Raw genomic sequence first — 24,748 nt, 5'->3', positions numbered from 1 at the left:
TGGCTTCCATGTGAGCCGTCTATGGCTCCGAGACAGTGTGGTATCTGCGAGAGTCTCTGTGTGAAAAGACATCTTACAGTAGTGGCCCCTTCTTGACTCAAGTCAGCTAACTTAACTCTCAGACTCCCCATATGTTAGATGATTGATTCATTTAAAAGTGTGAGGCTGGGAGAGATGGCTCAGCAGACCCAGAGGGCCTGAGTTGCCAGCACCCGTATCAGGCAGCTCACAACCAACTGTGTGTCACTGTATGTATCACACAATTCTGAAAAACCCACAGTGGGCTATACCCTTCCCCATCACTCACTAATTAAGAAAGTGCCCTACAGCTTGTTTTTTTGAGACAGGGTTTTTGAGACAAGTACTGGGATTAAAGACGTGCGCCACCACTGCCTGGCCTTACAGTCATAGCTTGTGGAGGCATTTTCTCAACTGAGGTTCCCTCCAGTGGCCCTAGCTTGTGTGCCTGCACAGGTGGAGAGCCAAGCGGTTCATTGATGGCTCGGGGGCCAGGGCAGGTCCAAATCCTGTGGGTGCTGCTGCTTACTGAGATGCCTGGTTCTGGGTTCTCCGACTTTCCAGATCTGATGACCCCACCACCACAACTCTAGCCTTGCTAAGCATACAGACCCCACCACACCCTCAGGGCCAAACCCTGTCAGTTTATGGGGGCTGGAGAAATGGCTCAGTGGTTAAGAGCACTACCTTCTCTTCCAAAGGTCCTGAGTTCAAATCCCAGCAACCACATGGTGACTTACAACCATCCATAATGAGATCTGATGCCCTCTTCTGGTGTGTCTAAAGACAGCTACAGTGTACTTACATAGAACAAATAAATAAATCTTTAAAAAAAAAAAAGCCGGGCGTGGTGGCACACGCCTTTAATCCCAGCACTCCGGAGGCAGAGGCAGGCAGATTTCTGAGTTCGAGGCCAGCCTGGTCTACAGAGTGAGTTCCAGGACAACCAGGGCTATACAGAGAAACCCTGTCTCAAAAAAAAACAAAACAAAAAAACCCAAAAAACAAAAAAACAACCGGTTGGTTTGAATTTCAGACTTAAGTGTACGGTATGATGTTACAGGTCTATAATCACAGCACCTTCACACATACACACTTATAACACAGACACACAAACATTAAATAACAGAACACATTTTAAACATGCCTAGCATTGGTCTGCCAGGCACTGGAGGTACAATAATGAACATGATATGATCCCTAGCCATCCATCTGCAGGAACCAGACGGAGCCTAGACTGTGGGTTCCTGTGGCACAGAAGCAAAGGAATAATTTTTATTGTATTTATGCACTTAGAGACAGGATCCTGGGGCCGGATAGATGGCTCAGTGATGAAGAGCCTGTTCTTCCAGAGGTCCTGAGTTCAGTTCCCAGCAACCACATGCTGACTTACAGTCATCTATGATGGCATCCAATGCCCTCTTCTGATGGGCAGGCAGACAGAGCAGTCATATACATAAAATACATAAACAAGCCTTTAGAGACAGAAGCTCACTGTATAGCCCAGGCTAGCCTCAAACTGACAGTCATCCTACCTTGGCCTTCCAAGAGAACACAGGATTCTGGTTGTCTTTGTCAAATCTAATTATTGTATTTGTCTAATCTAATTAATAATGTGTAGAGGTACCTGAGTGCACCATGTGTATGCAGGAGCCCTCGAAGGTCAGAAGAGGATGTTGAATCCCCAGGAACTACATGCTTGTGAGCTGCCACGTGGATGCTGGGAACTGAACCTGGAGTCTCTGCAGAAGCAGTAAGTGCTCTTATCCCTGAGCCATCTTTCCAGATTGTCAAATCCAAACTTAGAAATGACATCCTTAGTGCTGGAGAGATATGTTAACCTTGAAGAACACATACCGCTCTTCCAGAGGACCCCCCAAGTTTGATTCCTGGCACCTATAACAGGTGGCTCACAACCTCTTAGAACTCTAGTTTCAGAAGGTCTCATTCCTCCGGCCTTGGTGGGCACCTGCACTCATGTGCACACACCTGTAGACAGACGTGCACATAATTTTTAGGTTCTATTTTATTTATTTTGTGTGTGAATATGTGTCTGTCCACATTCATGCTTGTGTTGGTTGGAGGAAAACCTGCAGGAACTAATTCTCTAATTTCCATTGTGAAGGTCCCAGAGATCCAACTCATGCTTGGCAAGCATCTTTACCTACCCAACCATCTTACCAGCCCAGCGTCGGGGGAGCGGGGAGGACAGAAAGACAGAGACAGACAGAGACAGAGAAAAGCTGATAGTGCATTCTAATTGATTTAGTTACCTTTGTCCACAGCTACCGCCCTTTCCCTCCTTCTCCCGTGAAGTGAACTGGGTTGCAATGTCCTCTGGGCAATCAGGCAGAGGACGTGGATGACACTGGGGCCTCAGCACACACCTGAGCCCCCCCCCCCCCCCCGCAGGCCTGCGTCTTCACACTGGAGTCAGGACCGACTTCACAGCTTCCCAGTGCTGCTTACCGTCCACCACCCTCCAGATTGCTTCCTCGTTATAAAACGTAAGATACGCTCCCTCAGCACCTCAGGGTGGCCCACTCCTACCAAGTCTGACAGCCTGAGTTGGACACCTGGGACCACATGGTGGAAGGAATCAGATGTCCTCTGACCTCCACACAGGCTCTGTGACATACTCACGCCCCAACACACACAATTAAAAAATGTGGCAAATAAACGAATAAGAAATTATGGAAGCTGGGCATGGGGATACAGCTTCTAACGAATCCCAGCACTGGCAAGTTAGTATGTTGAGGCCAGCCTGGTTACCTGGTCTACATAGTGAGTTCCAGAACAGCCAGTTCCATGTCAAGAGACCCTCTTAAAAAAGAAAGAGAAAAGAAAGGATGGAGATGTGGCTCAGTTGGTAGGATGCTTGCCTAGTAGCATCCTGAATCTGTATGATGGGCTCAGGCCTAAAGGCAGGAGGATGTGTTCAAGGCCAACCTCCACCACATAGAGAGCCTTTGGGGCTAGCCTGGATTACCACTGTCTGTTTAAATGAAACAAAGAAGGTGAGAGGTAGGTCTCCAAAGGTTAACTGTGAGCTCGGTGGGTTCCCTTAGCATTACTGAGGGCCACTGGCCCCTGGGGCTGCAGAACTCTCTTGGCCGACTAAAGTATCCTAGAGGCCAAGGCAGGGAAGGAACAGCGTTACTAGGCGGGAAAGCCGGGTGCGCGCCCAGGAGACCACGTGACGTGTCGGGCCCGCGCAGGCTCGCCCGGCAGGCGCGGGGGCGGGACGCGCGGGGGCGGGGGCGGAGCCTGGCGCGCGGCCCCGCGGTGACAGGGCGGTAGGGAGGGGCGGGGCCGCGGGCGGGGCAGCGGGGGGAGGCGGGAGGAGTGGAGATGGCGGCGGCGGCGGCGGCTCCGGGGGGCGGGGGCGGGGAGCCCAGGGGAACTGCTGGGGTCGTCCCGGTGGTCCCGGGGGAGGTGGAGGTGGTGAAGGGGCAGCCATTCGACGTGGGCCCACGCTACACGCAGCTGCAGTACATCGGCGAGGGCGCGTACGGCATGGTCAGGTGAGGGGGCGTCCCGGGAGGGGGCTTCAGAGCAGGGACAGCAGGTGCGTGCCCGGGACATGGGGGGCTCGCGGAGTGTCGCAGGGCAAGTATCGTGCAGTGACTTCTGGAGGACTAGGCGCCACTTTCTCCTGGGAGGGGGGTTGGAGGCTTTGAAGCCACCTTGTATTGTTAAGGGAGGGGCACCTGGGGGGACCCTAGAGATAAAGGTGGAGCTAAGAGGATGAAGGGGGAGTGAGGGACCCACGAGCAGGTAGTGGGAGCCTTGGTTACCCCCTGATGAGGCTGTGACAGAGAGTTTGAGAGAGGAGAGCAAAGCTCAGGGTGGGGCAAACCTTTGCACCTCTGCCCCTGGCAAGGCTAGGGGCCCAAAGTAGGGAAGGGTCTCTAGAATGTGCTTTATTTTGTGGGATACGGGTTTGTGAGTTCTCGCTGCCCCACTGTGTGCTCTGCTCTGGGCCTTTGTTCCTATGGGAGCAGCTCTGACCTAGGAACCGCACAGGGAGACCTGCCTGCCCCTCCTTATCTCTCTCTTCTCTCCTGTCCCATTACTGAATCCTCTAGGCTTCATCTACTTTCTCCATTTAACTCCCATCCCCTGGACCTGTCTCGGATTGAGAGAGTCCAGCTTGGGAAAGGGGAGGAGGGTGAGGGCAACTAGAATGTAAGAGGGTCCAGGAGAAAGGAAGTCGGTGAGTGGCCACTCTCTTCCTCTGTTTGTGAAGTCACTGAAAGGCTGCCTGGCTGATCCCCAGCTTTCCCCTGGAGATCCCAGGCCTTCACAGCAGGAAGGAGCCAGCATTGTTTACACTTGGCCAGAACCCTCTCCTCCTCTCTCCAGTCCCAGCCAAGGGCTGGGTGGGGCCACCAGGCCTGGATTCCCCCTTTGTAAGGCCACACATCTCTCTGGCCCTCTCAGCTCAGCTTATGACCACGTGCGCAAGACCAGAGTGGCCATCAAGAAGATCAGCCCCTTTGAGCATCAAACCTACTGTCAGCGCACGCTGAGGGAGATCCAGATCCTGCTGCGATTCCGCCATGAGAATGTTATAGGCATCCGAGACATCCTCAGAGCACCCACCCTGGAAGCCATGAGAGATGTGTATCCTTCACCTTAGCTATAGCCCCAGAGCGAGGCTAGGGAGCTTGGCTCTGCTGTCTGTGGTCATCTTTTGTACTACCCTCCAAAAAAAAGCCCCAGCAAAGTAACTTTTTAGCAGAGAGTCTACAGAGCATGAGAGCACACTGGCAGGCCTTGGATCCTGGTCTGTCGCAGCCAAGTGGAGTGGCCTTGAACACATCCCTTTCTGCTCTGTGCCCCAGTATGGTGTGTGGGGAGGGAGAATGCTGTGGAAAAACGATCTCTATGGGAGCTTTGTCCTCTGACATCTGCAGGTCTGGGACATGACCCAGTCTCTGCCCACAGCCTGTTCTTGCTCAACAGACTCCCGATTCTTTCTTTAGAGACCTCACACTGGATGGAAAGCAAAGGAGAAAACCGGTATTGGGCAGGCCTAGTGCTTTGGTTCTAATTCAACCTTCTAGCTTCCCTGTGTGACGGATGAGTTTTACTGTGTCCATTTCAGAGATAAGGAAACCGAGGCTCCTCTGTGTTAAGTTTTACAGTGCCTTCTCGAGGGGGAAGGGGGTGGGCAATACTTAATCCAACATGGAGACAGTGGAGGCTTTCAAACCCCGTTGTATTGTTACGAGGGGGAACCTGAGGACCCTAGAGTCACAGGGTGGAGCCAAGCCTTTGCACTCCTGCCCCTGGCTAGGCCGGGGGCTCAAGGAAGGGTGAGGGGCTCTGAGAGTCTGCCTGAATTCGGCTGTTCCTGTTAGTAGCTTCCTCTTCTCCCCCAGTTGGCTTCCTTGGAGCCTTCCCACTTTTCTGAGAGCCCCACCCTGATCACCTGTGGACTTGTACCTTGACCAGGGAGGTTAGTCCAGCCCTTGCTTGACACTACTTGCCTAGTTCAGACATCCAGTTCATTGTCCATATCTACTTCCTGCCTGGCTCCATTGTTAGCAGACGGTAGCACCCATGGCCTTTTCCCTACCCACCCCTCCCAATGCCAGGATTTGTTCTACAGCCTCTGCAACTCTGACCACAGGAAATCGACATACTCCGGTCTTGCTGCATGACCTTCAGCAGGTCTCTGCATCTCTAGACTTGCACATTTATAAAGCAGCAGGGTTGGTCCCTGTGTGTATATCTGCAGGTGCTTATTCCCTTGCTGCTTCTTTTTGAGAAAGGGGGGGGTCTCGCTATGTAGACCAGGCTAGCCCTGAGCTCACAGAGATCCAACTGCCATTGCCTCGGGGGTGACACCAACCCCAGCTTACATGTCAGTTCAGACTTCGGGTTTTTTTTTTTTTGTGAGAAAGTTTCACAGTGTATCCCTGGTTGGCCTCAGGCTAACTTTGTAGACCAGACTGGCTTTAAACTTCTAGGCAATCCTCTGGCCCCTGCCTCCCCAAGTGCTGAGATGATAGGAGTGAGGTGCTCTACCCAGCTCCTGACTACTCTTCCAAAGATAAGCCATTTGTTTTTGCTTAATCTTTGTTTTACCTTCAAGTATAAAAGGACTCTTAGTTCCCCACCTTCTGGTGTATGGTCAAGCGCTCTGTGGGAGCGCACTGTTGGGGAGTGTCTTCCTCACTTTTCTGGCACAAAGCATCCCCATAAGGCAGGCATTTATTTTTAAGCAAACAGTTACTGTGTGCCAGATGGTATTCGTGCATTATCTCGTTTAACCCACTCAACAGCCGCATGGCTCTGCCCGTGGAGTAACAACACTACTTCATGTTTGCTTCTCCGTGAGCATTTTCTGCTCACAGCCACCCTCTGAAGAACACTTACTCTCCCTGCTTGTCAGATCAGGAGACTAAAAGTGTGGACAGGTTAAAAGCACAGGGCTGTGGAGGCAGCGTGGGGACTTCAGGCATGAGTGGGTTAACTCAGAGCTCCCATTCTTCCTACGCCTCCCACTACCACCCATCAGCACTCTCATTCGCCCAGTAGGGAAACTGAGGGCCCAGAATAGATGTGCCTTGCACACTGTCAGCTCCGAGCCTTGTGAAGCTCGACCCAGGGACCCTCGCTGGAAGGACTACCTGAGCTCCTTGTCAGAGCCCATTTTCCTTAACGAAGTCTCTCCTACTCCCCCCGACGACGTGGGGGTCTCTGGAGTCCTCCTCAGTTACATTGTTCAGGACCTCATGGAGACAGACCTGTACAAGCTGCTTAAAAGCCAGCAGCTGAGCAATGACCACATCTGCTACTTCCTCTACCAGATCCTCCGGGGCCTCAAGTACATACACTCAGCCAATGTGCTGCACCGGGACCTGAAGCCCTCCAATCTGCTTATCAACACCACCTGCGACCTTAAGGTCAGAGGTTAAATGCCTCCCTCCCGCTCCTTCCCTGGTCCTGAGGCCTCTGGGTGGCTAGCAAAAGCAGCCTTGGAATGTGGCAAGCAAGAACAGTCAGGGCAGGGGCACTTCCTAGGCCGGGGAAGCCTTGGGCGTGTAGTTCAGTAGCCTGGGTTTGATTCCAGATCTGCGATTTTGGCCTGGCCCGGATTGCTGACCCTGAACATGACCACACTGGCTTTCTGACAGAGTATGTGGCCACACGCTGGTACCGAGCCCCAGAGATCATGCTTAATTCCAAGGTAGGAGAGTTTCCCATGTCTGCGAGGGAGTCCTAGAGCCATTTCAGGGCCCAGGCACAATCCCGCTGACCCTTGGGCCCTAGCAAGATGTAGAGAGTAGAGTTTTCCTCGGCTCTGTCCTCTGCCCTTTGCTGTGTTAGATCTAAGTTGGATATAGTGACTGTCCCAAATACCGGGAATGGCCCTGATGAGGCTGGCCGGGAAGCTCAGCACACTCTCCTCCCCAGGGCTACACCAAATCCATCGACATCTGGTCTGTGGGCTGCATTCTGGCCGAGATGCTCTCTAACCGGCCCATCTTCCCCGGCAAGCACTACCTGGACCAGCTCAACCACATTCTAGGTGCGAGGGCCTGTCTGGCCGAGAGGGGTGGGGGTTAGCTTCTCAGAGGTGACATTTCTGGAGGGTGAGAATTAGGTACCACATGTGGAGCCTCCCCCAGCATCTCACGGTATTTCTTCCCATTTGAAAGCTGGGGAAAGTAAGGCTAAGCCATACCCCTAAGAAGACTGCAGCCAGAGTCTGAGCCCAGGGCTCCCTGGTTCTTGGCTCTTTGCCCTTTGTCATTACTCCAGTGGGTAGATGGGGAGGACTGGTGGCACGTGGCTGGGCTTGGCCTCCTGGTCTTGCTTCCTGATCTGTTCCCAGAAAGAGGACCTGACTTCTCACCAAGACAACTGGTTTCTCCGCAGGTATCTTGGGTTCCCCATCCCAGGAGGACCTTAATTGCATCATTAACATGAAGGCTCGAAACTACCTGCAGTCTCTGCCCTCGAAAACCAAGGTGGCTTGGGCCAAGCTCTTTCCTAAATCTGACTCCAAAGGTGAGTGAAGCCGAGAACCCAGGGTAGGCTAAAACCCAGTGGCAAAGAAGAGTGTGTGACCCTAACGCCTGCCTCAGTAGATAGGCCCCCCAGGCACTGGACAAGGGATGTCCATGGGATTCCTTTAGCCTTCCTCCTAACTGCTGCCCTCTGCCTTGCCTTAGCTCTTGACCTGCTGGACCGGATGTTAACCTTCAACCCAAACAAGCGCATCACAGTAGAGGAAGCACTGGCTCACCCGTACCTGGAACAGTACTACGATCCGACAGATGAGGTGAGCCGGCCACCAGCGGCGGGGAGGGGGGTTAGTATCCCAAGTGTCCAGCCTGGGCCTCACCGTCTTTGCCCCCTAGCCAGTGGCCGAGGAGCCATTCACCTTCGACATGGAGCTGGACGACCTCCCCAAGGAGCGGCTGAAGGAGCTGATCTTCCAGGAGACAGCCCGCTTCCAGCCAGGGGCGCCAGAGGGCCCCTAACAGGAACAGACACCCTGTCCTTATGGATCTGGTGAGTGCCTCCCAAGGCCTCCGCACAGCCACATCCCAGTCAGAGGCTGCCCAGCCTGGGTGCTGCTGCATCATCTCTGCATATCCACATGTGGTAACAACAAAGGGCCAGGGTCTTGTAAGACTGAGCATCCTCCAGCTCATCCGGTTGCCATTTGTCAGCATCACTGGAGACCCAAGGATGAGTGATCCGCCCCTTATGAGCAGCCGCTCCAGGCCTTGGGGGCAGAGTATACCATGATGCTTTGAGGGGAGCCTATAATCACAGTAGCACTTGGTGGCTGCTCTTGTTAGCTGCAGATAAAGAAGCCAAGACCCCCAGAACTTGACAGTCCAGAGATGCTGGGGTCAAGGCTCCCCCCCCTGACCGTTCCTTTCTGTCTGTTTCTTCCTTCAGATCCTGCTCCTTCTCTGCAGATGGTTAGAAAGTGAACTTTGCTCAACCCAGACCCCGGCAGCCCAGGCTGGACCAAGGGTGGGCCTGGCCACCTTCTCTCACTTTGCTGGGGTCTCCTGCTTCAAGCAGGCTTCTCCCACTCCAATCCCCTGCCCCATCTCCCCATAGCCTGAGTGATGAGGTGGCCCCAGAGCTGATCTCTGCTGCTGTGTCTTTATCTACCCTTGCTAGCCCCGGCTCTGGTAGACCGTTCTGGAATGGAGGGGCTATGATCGCCCTAGGACCTGTGCTACGGAGGGGTGGAGGGCACTGAGTAGGGCTCTGCCCTATTCATCTTGTTGGAACCCCACCCCATTTTCCCTGACAGAACATTCCTAAGTCTCAAGGGCTAGTTTCCCTGAGGAGCCCAGGCCTAACCCTCTCCCTCTCAAGCTGCCACATGTAACGCCCTTGCTGCTTCTGTGTGTGGGTGATTGGATGTGGGGGTGGGGCCCGTGGAGAGCCGGTGCCCCTCCCCACCTCCCCGTGCCTGTATCTAATATATAAATATAGAGATGTGTATATGGATGAGCCTGCCTCTGTCTGTGTATGCCGACGCGACCCCAGCATACCGCACTCACAACTGCCCCCTGCCTCCAGCTGTGGCTTTACATAGCCCTGGTAGTCTTTGGCTCCAGCTGGCCAGGGACGAGGTTGGGTTCTAAGGAGTGCCAGTCTCCTGGGAAGGGGTCAGTTTCCCTTTAGTCACTGTCTTCCCTAACAGCTTCCTGTTTAACTGCTTGGAGTGAGTTGGGGTGACTCAGGGGGTACCTTACACACCCCCAAGTTCCCGGGAAGTGGCAAATGTGTAATAAGTTACAGATCCTGTTGACAAACACCTATGGGAGGCAGAAAGATCTAACACTAGGGGGTGGGGGTGGGGGTGGGGCTGCTTAATCCCCCCCACACACATGGTCAAGAACAAAAGGGTGTGCTGGGATCTGTGAAAGGTCTCTGAACATGGAACCCAGGGCTGCCTGCCTCAGTTCCTGTGCCTGGCCCCAGCTCTGGGCCATACTGTAGTCTGGCCACGTTCCAGCAGCACCCAGCAGGCTCAGCAGGTCCATGGGCGTGGCGCTGCCCGGTGGTGGAGCCAGCCTACACTGGCTGAGCAGGCAGGCATCAGAGCCCTTTGGGACAGGGAAGGTTGTGCTTTTGACAGAAGCCTGCCGTGGAGCGAGGCTATGATCCCTCTCCTGTACTTTGTTCTGCCCACCCTGGGCAGTTACATCATGCTCTCCATCTTCTTCCTGCGCCGACCTCATCTGCTGCACACGCCGCGGGCTCCCGTCTTCCCTATCCGCCTGGCTGCCCACCGTGGAGGTGAACTGAGTCAGGGAGGTGGAAGGGCAGGAATCCATTTAGGGTGGAGTGAGCCTAACAAGACAGGTGTCAGGGTGGGCAGCCCATCCTCAAGGTGCAGGGCTTGAGTGAATGTTAAAAAGAGCGAGTTAAGGAGAGTCTCGGGGCCTGGAGGGTGTGTGGCAGGGAAGGAGAGGCCAGTTCAACTGATTGGAAGAGAGGAAGCCTAAAGCAAGTGGGAGACCGTCAGGAAGAAAGGTAAGCAGGAAGGTCAAGCCAGGTCCCGGGGATCCACCCAAACTGCTTTCCACAGGGTCTGGGGAGCGACTGGAGAACACCATGGAAGCAGTAGAGAAGTGAGTCCAAGCCCCATCAAGTTCCATGTGAGGTTGTGGGGTTGTAGGCTGTGCTCTGCTGGACAACCAGGGGTGCTACTTACTCGCTTCATAAACTGGGTATCTGGAAGTTCCTAGAACTGTGTAGGTGTGGTCACATGTCCCACCATAAATTCTGTACCAATATTTCCCCTCCACTACATGCCCTGGTCCTTCCTGTGTCCTCTTCCCCCACCAACCTTTGCTCCCATAGTTCCATGGCCCAGCGAGCAGATCTCTTGGAATTTGACTGCCAGCTCACCCGGGATGGCGTGGTGGTAGTGTCACACGACAAGAACCTGTCCCGCCAGTCAGGCCTAAATAAGGATGTGAACACCCTGGACTTTGAGGTGAGTTTTGCAGCCCCTCATACTGAGGGCTGCATTACTTTCACGCGTGCACCCTGATGACGCTTCTCTGCTCTCCACAGGAGCTGCCCCTCTACAAGGAAGAATTGGAAATTTACTTCTCGCCAGGTAGGATGCGTGTAGCCACCCTTGCGCTGCCTAGCCATCTTCCTATATACTCTCATTAACACGCCCCCCCCACCCCAGCCTGTTTATCCTACTCTGACCCCAGTTTTTGTGACACCCCTCCCCCCCGCCCAGGCCATTTTGCCCACGGGTCAGACCGGCACATGATTAGCTTGGAGGGTGTATTCCAGAAATTTCCAAGGACTCCCATGTGCTTGGAGGTCAAAGAAAGAAATGAAGAACTCATTCACAAGGTAGTACTATAGCCCAGCAGCTGAGGGCAGGCCCGAGAGAGGCCTGGCTTCCTTTATACCCCTTCTCTCCATCCTAGGTGGCCAACCTGACTAGGCGCTTTGACCGAAATGAGATTACAATTTGGGCTGCAGAGAAGAGCTCAGTCATGAAGAGATGCAGGGCTGCTGTGAGTCCGTCTTTTTCTGCCATGGGGTTACAGGCCACCCCAACCCAAGGAGGGAGGGCCCCAGATACTAGCCTTCAGCACAGTCCCCAAGAGCAGGATTGGAAAAGTGGAACTTGTGACTGTATAGGCATGGTGTTAACCATGAGACCTGCTTTGGAAAACCTCTAATACTGGCTTTGGTCAGGTGTTTGGTACTGTGACAGACTTCAGGCCACATGGCTCATCGTTCCAGAGGTTTTAATCCATATTACTTTGGTCCCATAGCTAGAAGTCAAGAGGGCATGAGAAGGAGGCCTCGACGTTAACAGCTTAGGGGCAGAGATAACGCCTGGGCTGGCTTCTTCCTTCTTCCCCATTGTCATGAGCCTGAGAGGTGGAAAGAACAGGATAGATTCCATTTTTGGAAGGAGATGCTGGGCTGTTGCTTCCCCTTCTAAGCCTACGGAGAAGCTGCTGCCCGAGTTCGGGTGGGTCTCCTCCCATGGCTAATTTTGTGGAAACATCCTCACACATGCTCACAGGTGTATTTCACCAAACTCCTAGGTACTACCACTTAAGCCAATCAAACTGACAGAATTAACCATTATACCGGTCAAGGTGTGACTGTGATGTCCAGCTCTGACCCTTTTTTGGCGAGTACCACCTCTCTGCTGCCCATGATGCAGATAGATGGGTCTACCCTCTCACCTCTCCCCTGCCTCCCAGAACCCCGAGATGCCCATGGCCTTCACGATATGGCGATCGTTCTGGATACTGCTGCTCTACTACCTGGGGCTGCTCCCTTTTGTCTCCATCCCTGAGAAGTTTTTCTTCTGTTTCCTGCCCACCATCATCAACAGGTACTGGTGGTGAGATGGGGCTTAGGACCTCTCTGCTCGGGCCACATTGCCCAGGATTTGTGTGGCAATGACCCAGGACCCCCAGTTTCCTAATTTCCTCAGAGACCTCAAGGTTCTTTAAATATTTGTGTGTGTGTGTGTGTGTATGTATATACCACATGTGTGCAGTTCCCTAGAGAGGTCAGAAGAAGATGTCAGATGCCCTGGTTTAGAGTTACAGGTAGCTGTGACTTACCTGACATGAATACTTAGAACCAAATTCAGGTTCTCTAAAAGAGGAGCAAGTTCTTAACCACTGAGCTGTCTCTCGATCCCAAAGCCCTTTAAAGAAGATAGTGACCTCCTTTTTATTTTGTTTTGCTTTACTGGGACAGAATTTCACGTATCTTAAGCTGGCCTGAAACGAAGTAGCTGAGATAGACATTGAATTTTTATTCCTCCTGCCTCTACTATTTTATTCAGTGCTAGAGGCTGAACCCAGAGTTTTGTGTATGCTGGGGACACTACCAACTGGGTCACCACCTGTTTTATTTTTTTAATTTGTTATAGGAGTGTGTGTGTGTGTGTGTGTGTTTGTGTGTGTGTATGGGGGGGAGCAGGGAGAGAGAGATGGCATATATATGAATGCCAGAGACAACATTCTTTCTGTCTTTAGGTAGGTTCCAGGGATTGGCAAGGACCTTTATCCACTAAGCCACTGGCTCTCAACCTGTTGGTCAAGACCCCGGGGGAGGGTGGGGTGGGGACAACCTTTTCACAGGGGTTGTCTAAGACCACTGGAAAACACAATACTTACAGTTCCTAACAGCCACAAAATTATAGTTGTGAATTAACAATGACAATAATTTGATGGTTGGGGGTCACCACGATGTAAGGAACTGTATGAAAGGGAACCACTGCACTAAGCCATGGAGAAGGCGTGAGTTTACTTTTTGAGACAAGGACCTCATATATTGGCTTCAAACTCTCAATCCTCCTGCTTCAACCTTCCCGGTGCTGGAATCATGGGCCGGCACAACTATGGTTCTTGCCTGGCAACACTAAGGTGACACCACCCAACTTGCAGGCTAATATATATCGCTATGCAGTTTTAGAAGAAATTCATCCAAACCCTTGATGGAAAACCCCTCCGGTCAGTGCCATTGTGATAGGACAATAATGAGGGTTGGTCGGCCTAGTAAAGAAACCTGAGGTGCCTGGGTCAGGCCCTCTGGGAAGCAACCAGGCTCTCTCACTCTCAGGTGAGTCAGCCCACACTGCACTAAGCCCTGTTAACAAAGTAGCTGTAGGAGGGTATATCAGGAGCTTGACAGTTTCTTAGCTTGGGCCTGCGTCCTCCCTTTCCTTTCTGACAACTTCTCCAGGACTGTCCCCAAAGCCCTGTTTCTACTACTATGTGATTCTTAGGAGAGCTAGCCAGCCCCACAGCCCCGTTCCAAAGCTTTGTGTCTGCAGTATTTACACAGGGTTAAAAGTTTTCACATAATGTGGGGTATTTAACCTTTACCTTACAGTGCCCTTCCCAGATGGTAGAGCCATGATCTTTCCCCCATTAACATCAGAGACGCAGGGTTTCTGTGATTTGCCCAAGGTTACACAGCTGGAAATATAAAAGCCTGGGCAAACTCCAGTGCCTGACCTAGGACACTGCTCAAGAATTGTCCCTGGAGTAGGATAAGTTGCGACATGTAGCCAACCTAGTAAGCACTGTCTCATCTGAAGAAGCTGGCCAAATATGGGCACCATGGCACACACCTGTAATCCCAGCACTGAGAGGATGAGGCCAGAGGGTTGCAAGTTCTGGACCAACCTCCGCTATTCTTAAAAACAGACCCTTGGCGGGGCAGTGGTGGTGCATGCCTTTAATCCCAGTACTCAGGAGGCAGAGGCAGGAGGATCTCTTAAGTTTGAGAGTGTTCCAAGACAGCCAGGGCTACACAAAGAGACCCTGTCTGGAAAAGCCAAAAAATTAAAAATTTAGAAAACCTCACCCAGACTCAACCAGGAGGACGTCTGTGATATCTAGCTCTGGGATCAAGCTGGTCCCAGGCCTGTCATGGAAATGATCCACCACACCCCTGTGACAGACAGACAGACAGACACACACACACACACACACACACACACACACACACACGGGGGCGGGGGTGGGGTGGGGAGAAGAGAAGACCAAGGAGCTGGCTCCGCCCCTTCTCTCCACAGGACTTACTTCCCATTTCCCTGTGGATGGATGAACCAACTGTGGGCTACCATTACAAAATGGTGAGGTGGGCAGGGCTGCTGGGTGGAGGGCCCACACGGGGACTCGCCACCGCCCTTCTTCTTTGTCCCCTCTCATCACTGTATCATCGCCTTTGATGTCCCCTCCGCCCCCAGGATCATCATGAGAAAAAGTCTGATCCGACACTTGCAGGACCGAGGGGTGCAGGTGAGGACTCAGCTCTGCCCCAGCGAGGAGCTGGCTCACAGTGTACGCCTGGGAGCGGAGTTTCCGCCATTCTGTGACACCTCTGAGTGTCGGTTACTTTACCTATAAAATGCAGAGAATAAGTGTCGTCTGCAGAGAATAAGTGTCTGCAGATCTTTTGGCTGTGTACCTGGTACTTAATCAGAGACTGGTAAGCATTAGCACTGGTCACGATGCTTGTGGCCAGCTGGGAACATGCTGGAAAGCCAGGCCCAGCCCACCTGGTGCTCGGCCTTGATTGTGGTCCATGGAAATAGTGAAGGCATTCGGATTTGTTTTGGTGGTTTATTTTTTTTAATGTGTAATAAATGTTTTGCCTGCATTCTATCTGGCCTGGGGCTGAGGCCAGAGGGTGGTTTCGGATCCAGAGTTCTGAGCTGCCGTGTAGATATTGGGATTAAATCTGGCTCCTCTGGAAGAGCAACAAGAAGTTTTTAACTGCTGACAGCCCCCTTTGTTGTTTTGCTCTGTGTGTGTGTGTGTGTGTGTGTGTGTGTGTGTGTAGCCTTGACTGTCCTGGAACTCGCTCTGTAGACCAGGCTGGCCTAGTACTCAGAGAGATCCTCCTGCGTCTGTCTCTCTAAAGGCTTGCACCATCATTGCTTGGCTGTCTTTTTTTTTTTTCTGCTGCTTTTGTTTTGTCTGAGGCAGGGTCTCACCATATGACTCTTGCTATATAGGCCAAGCTGTCCTCATGGAGAGCTACCTGTCTCTGGCTCTTGAATGCTGGGGACAAGGTCATGTGCCACTATGCCTGACCATGGTTTTGTCTGGTTGGTTTCTTTTTTATTTTTATTGTCTTGTTTTATGTGTATGGGTGTCTTACATACATGAATGTCTGTGTACCACATATGTGTGCCTGGTCTCCAAAGAGGTTAGGTATGAGATTGTTGTAAGCCATTATGTGGGAGCTGGGAACTGAAGCATCGTCTTCTGGGAGGGTAACCAGTGCTTTTAACCACTGAGCCGTCTCTCCAGCCCCTGGTTTTTTATGCAGGCTAGACTGACCTCAAACTCATGGTAATCCTCCTGCCCCTGCCTCCCTAATGGTAGAATTACAGGCATAAACCACTGTGCCTGGCTTTGGACCTTGGACTTTTAAAAAAAATAATTTATAATTTTATTTTATATACATTGGTCTGCATGTCTGTCTGTGTGAGGGTATCAGATCTTGGAGTTACAGATAGTTAGTTGTAAGCGGCCAATATGGGTGCTAGGATTTGAACCCAGGTCTTCTGGAAGAGCAGCCAGTGCTTTTAACCACTGAGCCATAGCCTCAGCCCCAGACTTAAGATATTTTCTAATCAGCTGTACTGAGAGGGCTCCAGACATTTACCTGGAACGAGAGCTTTCTCTCAAATATGGGGAAAGAAAGAAGCCTGTTAGCCCCACGTGTGCTGTGATGTTGCAGCCAAGGACAGGAGCCAGAACTGTCAGCGACGGAGGGAGGGAGGGGGGATTAGTCATGAGCATGGAGGGACAAATTTGGCTCTTGAGGAGGGGGACAGCATCATAGGCAGGCATCTACGGGGGATGGCGGGGGCGGGGGTGGGGGGCTACAGCTTGGAGGAGCAAGAGGCTGGGCTCTGAGAAACTGGGTGGATTCCCTAGGCTGAGGGCAGTGGAGGTCAATTAGGCCCACTGGCCTCGTGTCTAATAGGATCGGGATCTTCAGGAAGGGAAGCTCTTGAAAGTCTACCACAGGAAACCCAATCCAGATAAATTCACTGAATAAAGTCATTTGGTGTATAATATGGAGACTGTGTGGTGGTGGGTAAACAGTGTCCTTAAGAGCCTGATACTGGCCGGGCGTGGTGGCGCACGCCTTTAATCCCAGCACTCGGGAGGCAGAGGCAGGCGGATTTCTGAGTTCGAGGCCAGCCTGGTCTACAAAGTGAGTTCCAGGACAGCCAGGGCTACACAGAGAAACCCTGTCTTGAAAAAATCAAAAACAAAAACAAAAACAAAAAAAGCCTGATACTGCCATGGACAGGAGCCAGACTTGGGTGACAGCAGTTGGGACAGATGGAAGGGTTAACTCAAGAGAGGCTCTGCCTGCTGCCTGTGTCTGGCTCTGATGAGGCAGAAAGACAGAGAGGTTTTCCTTGCCTGCCCTCTCACACCTCTGATCTGCACATGTTTAAAGACTGAACCCTCATTTGTTCAACTAAGGCATCCAGAGACCCAATGCCAGGCATGGTTGTTTGAATATGCCTGGCCCAGGGGAAGTGGCACTGTTGGGGGGGTGGCCTTGTTGGAGGAAGTCAGCACCATGGATTTGGGATTTGAGGTCCTATGTTCAAGCTCTGCCCAGTGTGGAAGAGAGATCCTTGATGATAATGGGCTGAACCTCTGAAACTGTAAGCCAGCCCCGATGAGATGTTTTCCTTTATGTTGCCTTGGCCATGGTGTCTCTTCACAGCAACCGAAACACAAACTGAGATACCATGTCAGCCAGGTGCAGCAGCCCATACACAAGATACTTGGGAAAGAGGTAGGAAGATGGTGAGTTCTAAAACAACAGAGAGAAAACAAACAAGGAAGGCAGTAAAGTGATTCAGTGGCTAAAGGCTTCTGCCATCACCCTGATGACCTAAGAGCTGTCCTCTAGCCTACAAACTTGGTGTGATGTGCATCCGCCCCCTCATAAATAAATAAATAAAATAAAATTGTTAAAAAATAGAAGCCAGGGCCGGGCGTGGTGGCGCACGCCTTTAATCCCAGCACTTGGGAGGCAGAGGCAGGTGGATTTCTGAGTTCGAGGCCAGCCTGGTCTACAGAGTAAGTTCCAGGACAGCCAGGGCTATACAGAGAAACCCTGTCTCGAAAAAACCTAAAAAAAAAAAAAAAAAAAGGGGGCTGGTGAGATGGCTCAGTGGGTAAGAGCACCCGACTGCTCTTCCGAAGGTCCAGAGTTCAAATCCCAGCAACCACATGGTGGCTCACAACCATCCGTAACGAGATCTGGCGCCCTCTTCTGGAGTGTCTGAAGTCAGCTACAGTGTACTTACATATAATAAATAAATAAATCTTTAAAAAAAAAAAAATAGAAGCCAATGGCTGGGGATGTAGCTCATTTGGTAGAGGAACTTGCCTAGCAGCCCCAAAGCCCTGGGTTCAGTCACTGGCACTCCAAAAAAAAAAAAAAAAAGTAATGGGATGGGAGCAATGGCTCATCAATTAAGAGCATTTGCTGTTCTTCTAGAGGGTCCAAGTTTGGTTCCCAGCACCCATAATCACTGGCTTACAATCATTCATAACTCCAGTTCCAGGGGATCAGACGGCTGTTGGCATCAGACCTATATGTGGTAAACAAACATATATGCAGACAAATCACTCTTACCTAGCCAACAAATACATTTTTTAATTTTAAAATAAATACAAATAAATTGGAAAAAGAACAGCAAAGGAAAAAGAAATTAAAAAAAAAAAAAAAAAAAAAAAAAAAAAAAAACAGGTATAATGGTACATACCCGAAACCTGAGCACCAGAGATGGAAACAGGACAGAAGTCCAAGGTTCAAGAGTCTGAGGCCAACTTGGTTACATGAGACCCTAACAAGAGAAGAGAAGAAGAGAAGAGAAGAGAAGAGAAGAGAAGAGAAGAGAAGAGAAGAGTAGGAGAAGAGAGGGGAGGAGAGGGAAGGGAAAAGAGACCATAAATTATAAAATAATCAGTGATGGGCTTTTTATAACTTAAGACATATATTGCATGTATGGGGTGCACACCCCACACTGCCTGCCGAGGTCACAGGGTGTGTGTTGCAGGAGGCAGTCCTCTCCTTCCACCCTGTGGTTCCTGGGGATCTAGCGCAGCTCCTCAGGTGACTTTACCTGCTGAGTCAGGTCACTGGCCCCTGTTTGTGTTTTTGTTTGATTTGTTTTGTAGTACTGGGAATCAAACCCAGGGCTTTGCACATAAGAGGCCAGGGTTAAACCATTGAGCAACAGCCCCCAGCTCTTGGATTGTTTGTCACAGGTCTCATACAGCCCAGGCTGGCCCTTGAACTCCCTGTGTAACACAAGGTATCTTTGCATTCCTTTCCCTTCTATCTCGGTGCTATAAAAACAAACATAGTACCACCACACTACAACTTTACTTTTGTTCTTATTGAATTCCTTGTTTGTTTTGAGACAACGTTTCACTGTCAACTCTGGCTGGCCTAAAACTTACTATATAGACCTGGCCTAAAACTCGCAGAGATCCACTTCCTCTGCGTCCTGAGTTCTGAGACTGTTCCACTGCAAGCTCATGTAATTACGTGGTTTATGTATTTGTTTTTGAGGCCGAGGTTTACTAGATAACCCCGGCTGGCTGCTACTCTGTGTAGCCCAGATGGCCTCCCAAGTGCAGAGTTACAAACATGCACGGCCACACTTGGCTCCAAGATCCTATACTTAAGTTTTGACAGGAGCTGTGTTTAATAACCAATTTGGAAATTTCTAAAAAAGAGAACCATCAGCTCTCCAGGACACCGGTTCTGGGAGGTCTGTGCAGAAGGAGGGGCTGCCACCTCCTGGACGCCAAAGGAAGCTTTGGGTTGGTGTTTGGAAAGTAACCTGTTTTCTTCCGCTGTCCAGGTGTTATTTTGGTGTCTTAATGAAGAATCGGATTTTGAAGTGGCCTTCAGCTTGGGAGCCAATGGCGTCATGACCGATTACCCCACAGCCCTGAGACACTACCTGGACAAGCAGGAAGAAGAGACCCAGCCTCCTCAGCCTGAGGCCCTGTCCTGTCTTTCTCTTAAAAAATAAATAAATATTTTCCTGTCAGTAACATAGTTCATGGAACAAGGGGTTGGAGGGTCGATTCGGGAGGCTATAAAAGATGGCATTAGCGGCTGGGGATGGAACTTGGTGGTAGAAGGTTTGCATATACCATGAATGCAGCTCAGAGTTTACTGCAAGCAAGTGCACATAGCATCTTAGGGGAGATCAAGAAAGCCTGGGGTGAGCTGGGCCTAGGCTTAAACATCTTTAACCTCAGTACTTGGAAGGCAGAGGCAGGTGGATTTCTGTGAGTTATAATGCCAGGGCTACAAAGTGAGACTCTGCCCATTGACACCCCTGCAAATAAAAGCCTGGGGGTGTCAGTAGGCTGGCCCACTTGTTCCACTACATTCCAAACCCAGCAGAGTGGCACCACACCCTGTGCCAGCTTGGCCTCCACTCTAAAGCATGCTAACCCAAGCATCCTGGCCCTCGACTCTAGAGATTCAGAGATAAGTGGTTGTCCTGAAACCATTAAGAGACCCAGGCATATACAAGGGACTGAATTTCCTTATGTTACTGATGTTGGGCACCTCATGTGCTGAGCTGAACTGCAGCAGGCAGACAAGGATTAGCTCGCAGGCTCCCCCATGGTACCTGCTGTCTACTTTCTGATCTCCATCATTGGAACCTAGTTCATTTAATGAATATTCTCAGTGCAGCACTTTTCAAGCCTGCCGGTTCCTGGGACTCTGCAGTGAACAAAAGTCTAAGTATACCAGACACACGATTAAACAGACATTTTCACTGGGGTCAGACCTACAGAAACCTCGAGGCCAGGCATACCAGAGAATGCCTGGAGCAGATGATGCTCAGCAGTAGAGATTTTTAAAGCGTTAGTTCCTGGGAGTCTAATAGAAGGACACCTTTAGTTCTTCCCTTCTAACAGTCTGTTCCACGTGCTTGGGAAAAGTGAGAATTCCAACTTTGACTCTTACCATCTGGATAATCTCTGGAGAGGATCTCTTCTCCAAGCCTCAGGAAGCTGGTCAAATGGAGAAACTACAGGATTGTGAGACAGTGGTCAGTGGATAAACGAAGACAATTACGACTATTGCCCAGGGGTTTGCATACAGATAACACCCTCTTATTAGCCCCATGCCGGGTTAGGATCCTTGTCTCTTCGAGCACCAGAGATAGCAGAGCAGCAGAGGTGCAATCAGGCCCGGGTTAGCCTCTGGGTTAGGCTGCGAGTCGTAGCCGCATTTCCGGGCGAGACGGCTAGCGGGAGCCCGGAGCAGGGGGAAGGGCAGCCCAGCCTGCGCTGGCCGCCGTATGACGCGCCCCCTCATTTGCATGAGGCGCTCCGATTGGCCACGGCGGCCGCCGGGACAGGAGGCCGGCCCCCTCCCCCTCCCGCCGCAGCCGCGGCAGCAGCTGGTCTCGGTGTAAACAAGTCGAGGCGGCTGCGAACCGGGCCGGGGGGGACGGCGCCCATCAGGAGCGCCCCCCACTCCCAGGCCAGGCCACCCCGCGGACCGGGCCCTCCACGCGCCCAGGCGAGGTGAGGCCTGGATCGACGTCTCTGCGCGTCGCCCCGCGCCCCCGCCTCGCAAGCGAGGACTGCCCCTTCCCCCGCGCACGCCCCCATCCCCTCGCCCCAGGTGAGCCCCGGGGTCTCAGGTAAGGCTTGGCGATGCAGGTAAGATTCCCCTCAGCGGAGATGAGGCTCAGCGCCTGCAGGTAAAAACCCCTCCTCTCCCTAGGGGACCCTCTTCCTTTAGGGAGGCCTCCTGCCTCCTCCAGGTGAGAGACCCTTTCCCCAAGCGAACTCCATGTACCCCACATTTGCCCTATCACTAGTCCAAATAGCGTCCCAAGGACCAGTCAGTTTCTCCCCCCCCCACCCCCAATTCCTCAAAACTGAAAACTGGCAGCCCATCCACTCTGAAGCCCCTTCTTCACGTTTCAGATGCCAGTTCAGATGCCAGCTCAGCAGGGGTGAGGCCAGAAGCTGGTGGGTGACTCACCTAGAGCTCCTCCTAGCCTCAGTTTACCCGCTGATGCAACCTGAGGCCTTCTCAGTGAGTCAAAACTGAGATGACTCTGGTCCCTGGTGAGACTGCTGGCTCTAGGGAAAGGAGAGAGCAGCCAAGTGTGACAGAGTCCCCATAGTTCTGGGCTTGTCTACATGTGTGTGGCCTTAGTCCTGATCGTCTACCTCTCCTTCCTGGCAGGCACTGGGCTCCCTCTGCTCCCCGTGGGCCGCTCCCCGCGTGGGGCCACTGCCCTTGGCCCCCGCCATGGTGCGGATTTCAAAGCCCAAGACGTTTCAGGCCTACTTGGATGACTGTCACCGGAGGTATAGCTGTGCCCACTGCCGTGCTCACCTGGCCAACCACGACGACCTCATCTCCAAGGTAAGCAGGCCACATTTTAGTCTAGAATGGCAATGGGCTGCCTGGCAACTCCCCACCAATAGCCCTAACCCCCTCCTCTCGTCTCCCCACTACCCTCCAGTCCTTCCAGGGCAGTCAGGGACGTGCCTACCTCTTCAACTCTGTGTGAGTATTCATCTCCTTCCTCTCTTTTCCTGACCTCTGTTGTGACCTGTGACTCCCTGATATCATGCTGATATTCCCAGAGTCCCTTGTTTCTGACAGGAAGCCATGATCAGGCTCCTCTTAGAGGCTAAGACCAGACACTAAACATACTAGCTAGAGGGTGGCTCTGGGCTGCTGAGACCCTCCCTGGGACTACCCTTTGTCCCCACAGAGTGAATGTGGGCTGCGGGCCAGCAGAAGAGCGGGTGCTGCTGACAGGTCTTCATGCTGTCGCTGACATCCACTGTGAGAACTGCAAGACCACTTTGGGCTGGAAATATGTGAGTTTGAGATCTCTGACCCTAGGCTGACCTTTGACCTAACCTCATCCCTCTTCCTTGAAAGCATCTACCTTTGCCTTTCAGAGTACCAGTGGCCCAGCACAAACTGGTTTTCTTTCCCCAGTGACTGGAGGTTTGTCTATTGCAGGGCTTTGAGGGTGTTCTCTTCCCTCGAAGGATTTGCACCCCTGTCCTAGATGATTAGCATCATGTAGAATCACCATTTATCAATTGCTTATCTGCCGTGCATGTGAACACATGGCACATAGTCTCTCGATCATTACAGCTCTTCTGGTGGCAGAGTCTGTTACAGAAGACGAGGAGGTCTGAAGATGCTGGGACATTTGCCCAAGACCACATAACTAACACTGTAGCAATGTGGGAACTAAGGTCCCCAGATCTCTGCATAGCTCCTGTCGCTTCCGATGCTGTCTAGCATCTGATTTCACAACCTCAAGTCTCATTTCCTTACCTGGCATGGAAGCATAAAGCCACTACCTGGCACAGTAGATCATTGTGAGAGGGTCAGATTACACGTAACAAAGTTATTCCTTATACATTTGAGGATAGCATAGGGAACTGGGCACTTGGCATGTCTCTAGAAGCTGGATGCCCCATTGCAGAGACAGTCCTAATCTTACTTTACCTCCGACCCTGCCACAGATTTCCTGTGTGTCTTTGAACAGGTGGCTTGGCCCCTCTGAAATCCTAAAATATAGCCTAGACCAGAGGTTAAAAACTCAAATGTCAGCAGTGTGTGGTGGCGCACGCCTTTAATCTCAGCACTGAGGAAGCAGAGGCAGATAATGTCTGAGTTCTAGGCCGGCCTAGTGAGCTCCAGGACACCCAGGGCTATGTAGACCCTGTCTCAAAGTACAACAAAATCCTTCAAATGTCTCTAAGACCAAGGAGAGCCGGGCGTGGTGGCGCACGCCTTTAATCCCAGCACTTGGGAGGCAGAGGCAGGCAGATTTCTGAGTTCAAGGCCAACCTGGTCTACAGAGTGAGTTCCAGGACAGCCAGGACTGCACAGAGAAACCCTGTCTTGAAACCCCCCCCCCCAAAAAAAAAAGAGCAAGCAGATACTGTGGGTTTATAAATGGGTAGTGTAGATGTAGGGCAGAGAAAGCAGGCTGGGGCAAAATGAAGTGAGTATATATAGTTATCATTTAGTTGTAAGTTTTATTGTTTTTTTTTTTAATGTAGTGCTTATATTGAATCCAGGCCCTCCCACAAGCTAAACATTCCCAACTCCTAAAGTTGTTTATATTAAGCTCTCTGCTATCTAAACAAAACTACCTTAGGCTGAAATGGCCCTTAGGCCACCAGTTTGTAATCCTTGGACCATGAAATCTTGTAGGTACTTTCAAATCCTCCCTGTTGGAGCTGTCATTAATTTTCAGAACTCCCCGTGATTCAGAGTTCTCTCTCTCCCCAGTGAGGAACAGCCTTGTCTGGGCAGGCAGCTGAGCTTCTCTGGGCCACAGGGTGGTTTTTTTTGTTTTGTTTTTTTGTTTTTTGTTTTTTTCATATATAAAACAAGACCAATCGTATTCATTCCCAAAACCCCGTTGCCTAGTGGTAAAAGTCTTGTCTGTGCCTGGCAGCCCTTTCTCTCCTTCCAGGAGCAAGCCTTTGAGAGCAGCCAGAAGTACAAAGAGGGGAAATACATCATTGAACTCAACCACATGATCAAAGACAACGGCTGGGACTGACCTAGCTCCTGCCGCATGTGGCTTCAGCCTGGCCTGGCCGCCAGGGGGAGCCACTGGTTTCGCTCCTCCTGAAGGGAGCTCTGGACCCTCAGGGCCCCCACAGGGGAAGGACCCAGCTCCTGTACATATATTTTATTGCATGCACTGTGACCTTGGGGGGAGACAAAGAGGGGGATTGTACCCCCGCCCCCTGCACCTCCCTGCGATCTGGCTGGCTTGGATCTCATTTTTTAACCCCTTCCTGTCTTGCCTGTCCCATAGATAAGGCCTGTGTGCTGCTCTCATGGCCCCGGTGCACCACCTTTCTGTGAATCTCTCCCACTGGATCCCTCTTACCTGCAACGTGTCTGTTCTCGTTCTGTAGCGTTTGTAAATAATAAAACAGTGGAATGGAGACAGCCCCTGGTATACATGGAATACAGAGAGGGAACCTGGGATCCAAGTTCCTTCCCTATAGATGGGTTCCATTCAGAGCCCTCAGCAGGGGGGATGGAGTAGAAACAGTAGACCAAACAAATCTTGCTCCTGACATCTTGCCTATGTTAGTCCTGGCGTTCGTTCCTCGGGGTCAAGCTTCAG

General features: G+C 51.7%; 3 protein-coding genes and 1 long non-coding RNA gene across 5 annotated transcripts; 3 read left to right on the top strand and 1 right to left on the bottom strand.

Moving 5' to 3' along the window:
• Nucleotides 1–3,369: 3,369 nt before the first annotated feature.
• On the top strand, nt 3,370–9,513 carry Mapk3 (mitogen-activated protein kinase 3). Its single transcript, XM_021166867.3, has 9 exons — nt 3,370–3,542; nt 4,462–4,644; nt 6,746–6,935; nt 7,103–7,219; nt 7,447–7,561; nt 7,912–8,043; nt 8,208–8,317; nt 8,397–8,550; nt 8,947–9,513. The coding sequence occupies exons 1-8, from the start codon at nt 3,370–3,372 to the stop codon at nt 8,517–8,519; spliced, it is 1,143 nt and encodes a 380-aa protein (XP_021022526.1). The 3' UTR covers nt 8,520–8,550; nt 8,947–9,513.
• A 506-nt stretch (nt 9,514–10,019) lies between these two features.
• Gdpd3 (glycerophosphodiester phosphodiesterase domain containing 3) lies at nt 10,020–19,691 on the top strand. Its single transcript, XM_021169063.3, has 10 exons — nt 10,020–10,308; nt 10,601–10,643; nt 10,876–11,011; nt 11,092–11,137; nt 11,270–11,388; nt 11,466–11,555; nt 12,261–12,394; nt 14,597–14,656; nt 14,771–14,822; nt 19,442–19,691. The coding sequence occupies exons 1-10, from the start codon at nt 10,170–10,172 to the stop codon at nt 19,613–19,615; spliced, it is 993 nt and encodes a 330-aa protein (XP_021024722.1). The 5' UTR covers nt 10,020–10,169; the 3' UTR covers nt 19,616–19,691.
• LOC147002855 (uncharacterized) lies at nt 16,404–20,860 on the bottom strand. Of its 2 annotated transcripts, XR_015047813.1 has the most exons (4): nt 20,569–20,860; nt 18,335–18,415; nt 18,110–18,160; nt 16,404–17,373 (listed from the first exon to the last, which is right to left on the bottom strand). It is a non-coding gene; the product is annotated as an uncharacterized LOC147002855 (long non-coding RNA). The 2 variants fall into 2 exon arrangements; XR_015047814.1 differs by lacking the exon at nt 18,110–18,160.
• Nucleotides 20,861–21,007: 147 nt separating this feature from the next.
• On the top strand, nt 21,008–24,563 carry Ypel3 (yippee like 3). The gene is made up of 5 exons (XM_029479055.2): nt 21,008–21,134; nt 21,808–21,990; nt 22,091–22,134; nt 22,346–22,454; nt 24,080–24,563. Exons 2-5 carry the CDS (start codon nt 21,874–21,876, stop codon nt 24,167–24,169), a joined length of 360 nt encoding a protein of 119 aa, XP_029334915.2. The 5' UTR covers nt 21,008–21,134; nt 21,808–21,873; the 3' UTR covers nt 24,170–24,563.
• The last annotated feature ends 185 nt before the right edge of the window (nt 24,564–24,748 follow it).

The sequence above is a fragment of the Mus caroli genome, unplaced genomic scaffold (genome assembly GCF_978045245.1).
Source record: "Mus caroli unplaced genomic scaffold, Mus_caroli_1 scaffold_8, whole genome shotgun sequence".
NCBI classification, from domain to species: Eukaryota; Metazoa; Chordata; class Mammalia; order Rodentia; family Muridae; genus Mus; species Mus caroli.
This window is presented reverse-complemented; position numbering and strand designations above follow the sequence as displayed.

Bases quoted from the DNA above. Each gene is read 5' to 3' on its own strand.
- Mapk3 (XM_021166867.3), top strand. From the start codon at position 3,370: ATGGCGGCGGCGGCGGCGGCTCCGGGGGGCGGGGGCGGGGAGCCCAGG. The intron at 4,645-6,745 runs GTATCCTTCACC...AGTCCTCCTCAG, and splicing joins CTGGAAGCCATGAGAGATGT to TTACATTGTTCAGGACCTCA. The intron at 7,220-7,446 runs GTAGGAGAGTTT...TCTCCTCCCCAG, and splicing joins AGATCATGCTTAATTCCAAG to GGCTACACCAAATCCATCGA.
- Gdpd3 (XM_021169063.3), top strand. From the start codon at position 10,170: ATGATCCCTCTCCTGTACTTTGTTCTGCCCACCCTGGGCAGTTACATC. The intron at 10,644-10,875 runs GTGAGTCCAAGC...TTGCTCCCATAG, and splicing joins ACCATGGAAGCAGTAGAGAA to TTCCATGGCCCAGCGAGCAG. The intron at 11,138-11,269 runs GTAGGATGCGTG...CCCCCCGCCCAG, and splicing joins GGAAATTTACTTCTCGCCAG to GCCATTTTGCCCACGGGTCA.
- Ypel3 (XM_029479055.2), top strand. From the start codon at position 21,874: ATGGTGCGGATTTCAAAGCCCAAGACGTTTCAGGCCTACTTGGATGAC. The intron at 22,135-22,345 runs GTGAGTATTCAT...TTGTCCCCACAG, and splicing joins GCCTACCTCTTCAACTCTGT to AGTGAATGTGGGCTGCGGGC. The intron at 22,455-24,079 runs GTGAGTTTGAGA...CTCTCCTTCCAG, and splicing joins CCACTTTGGGCTGGAAATAT to GAGCAAGCCTTTGAGAGCAG.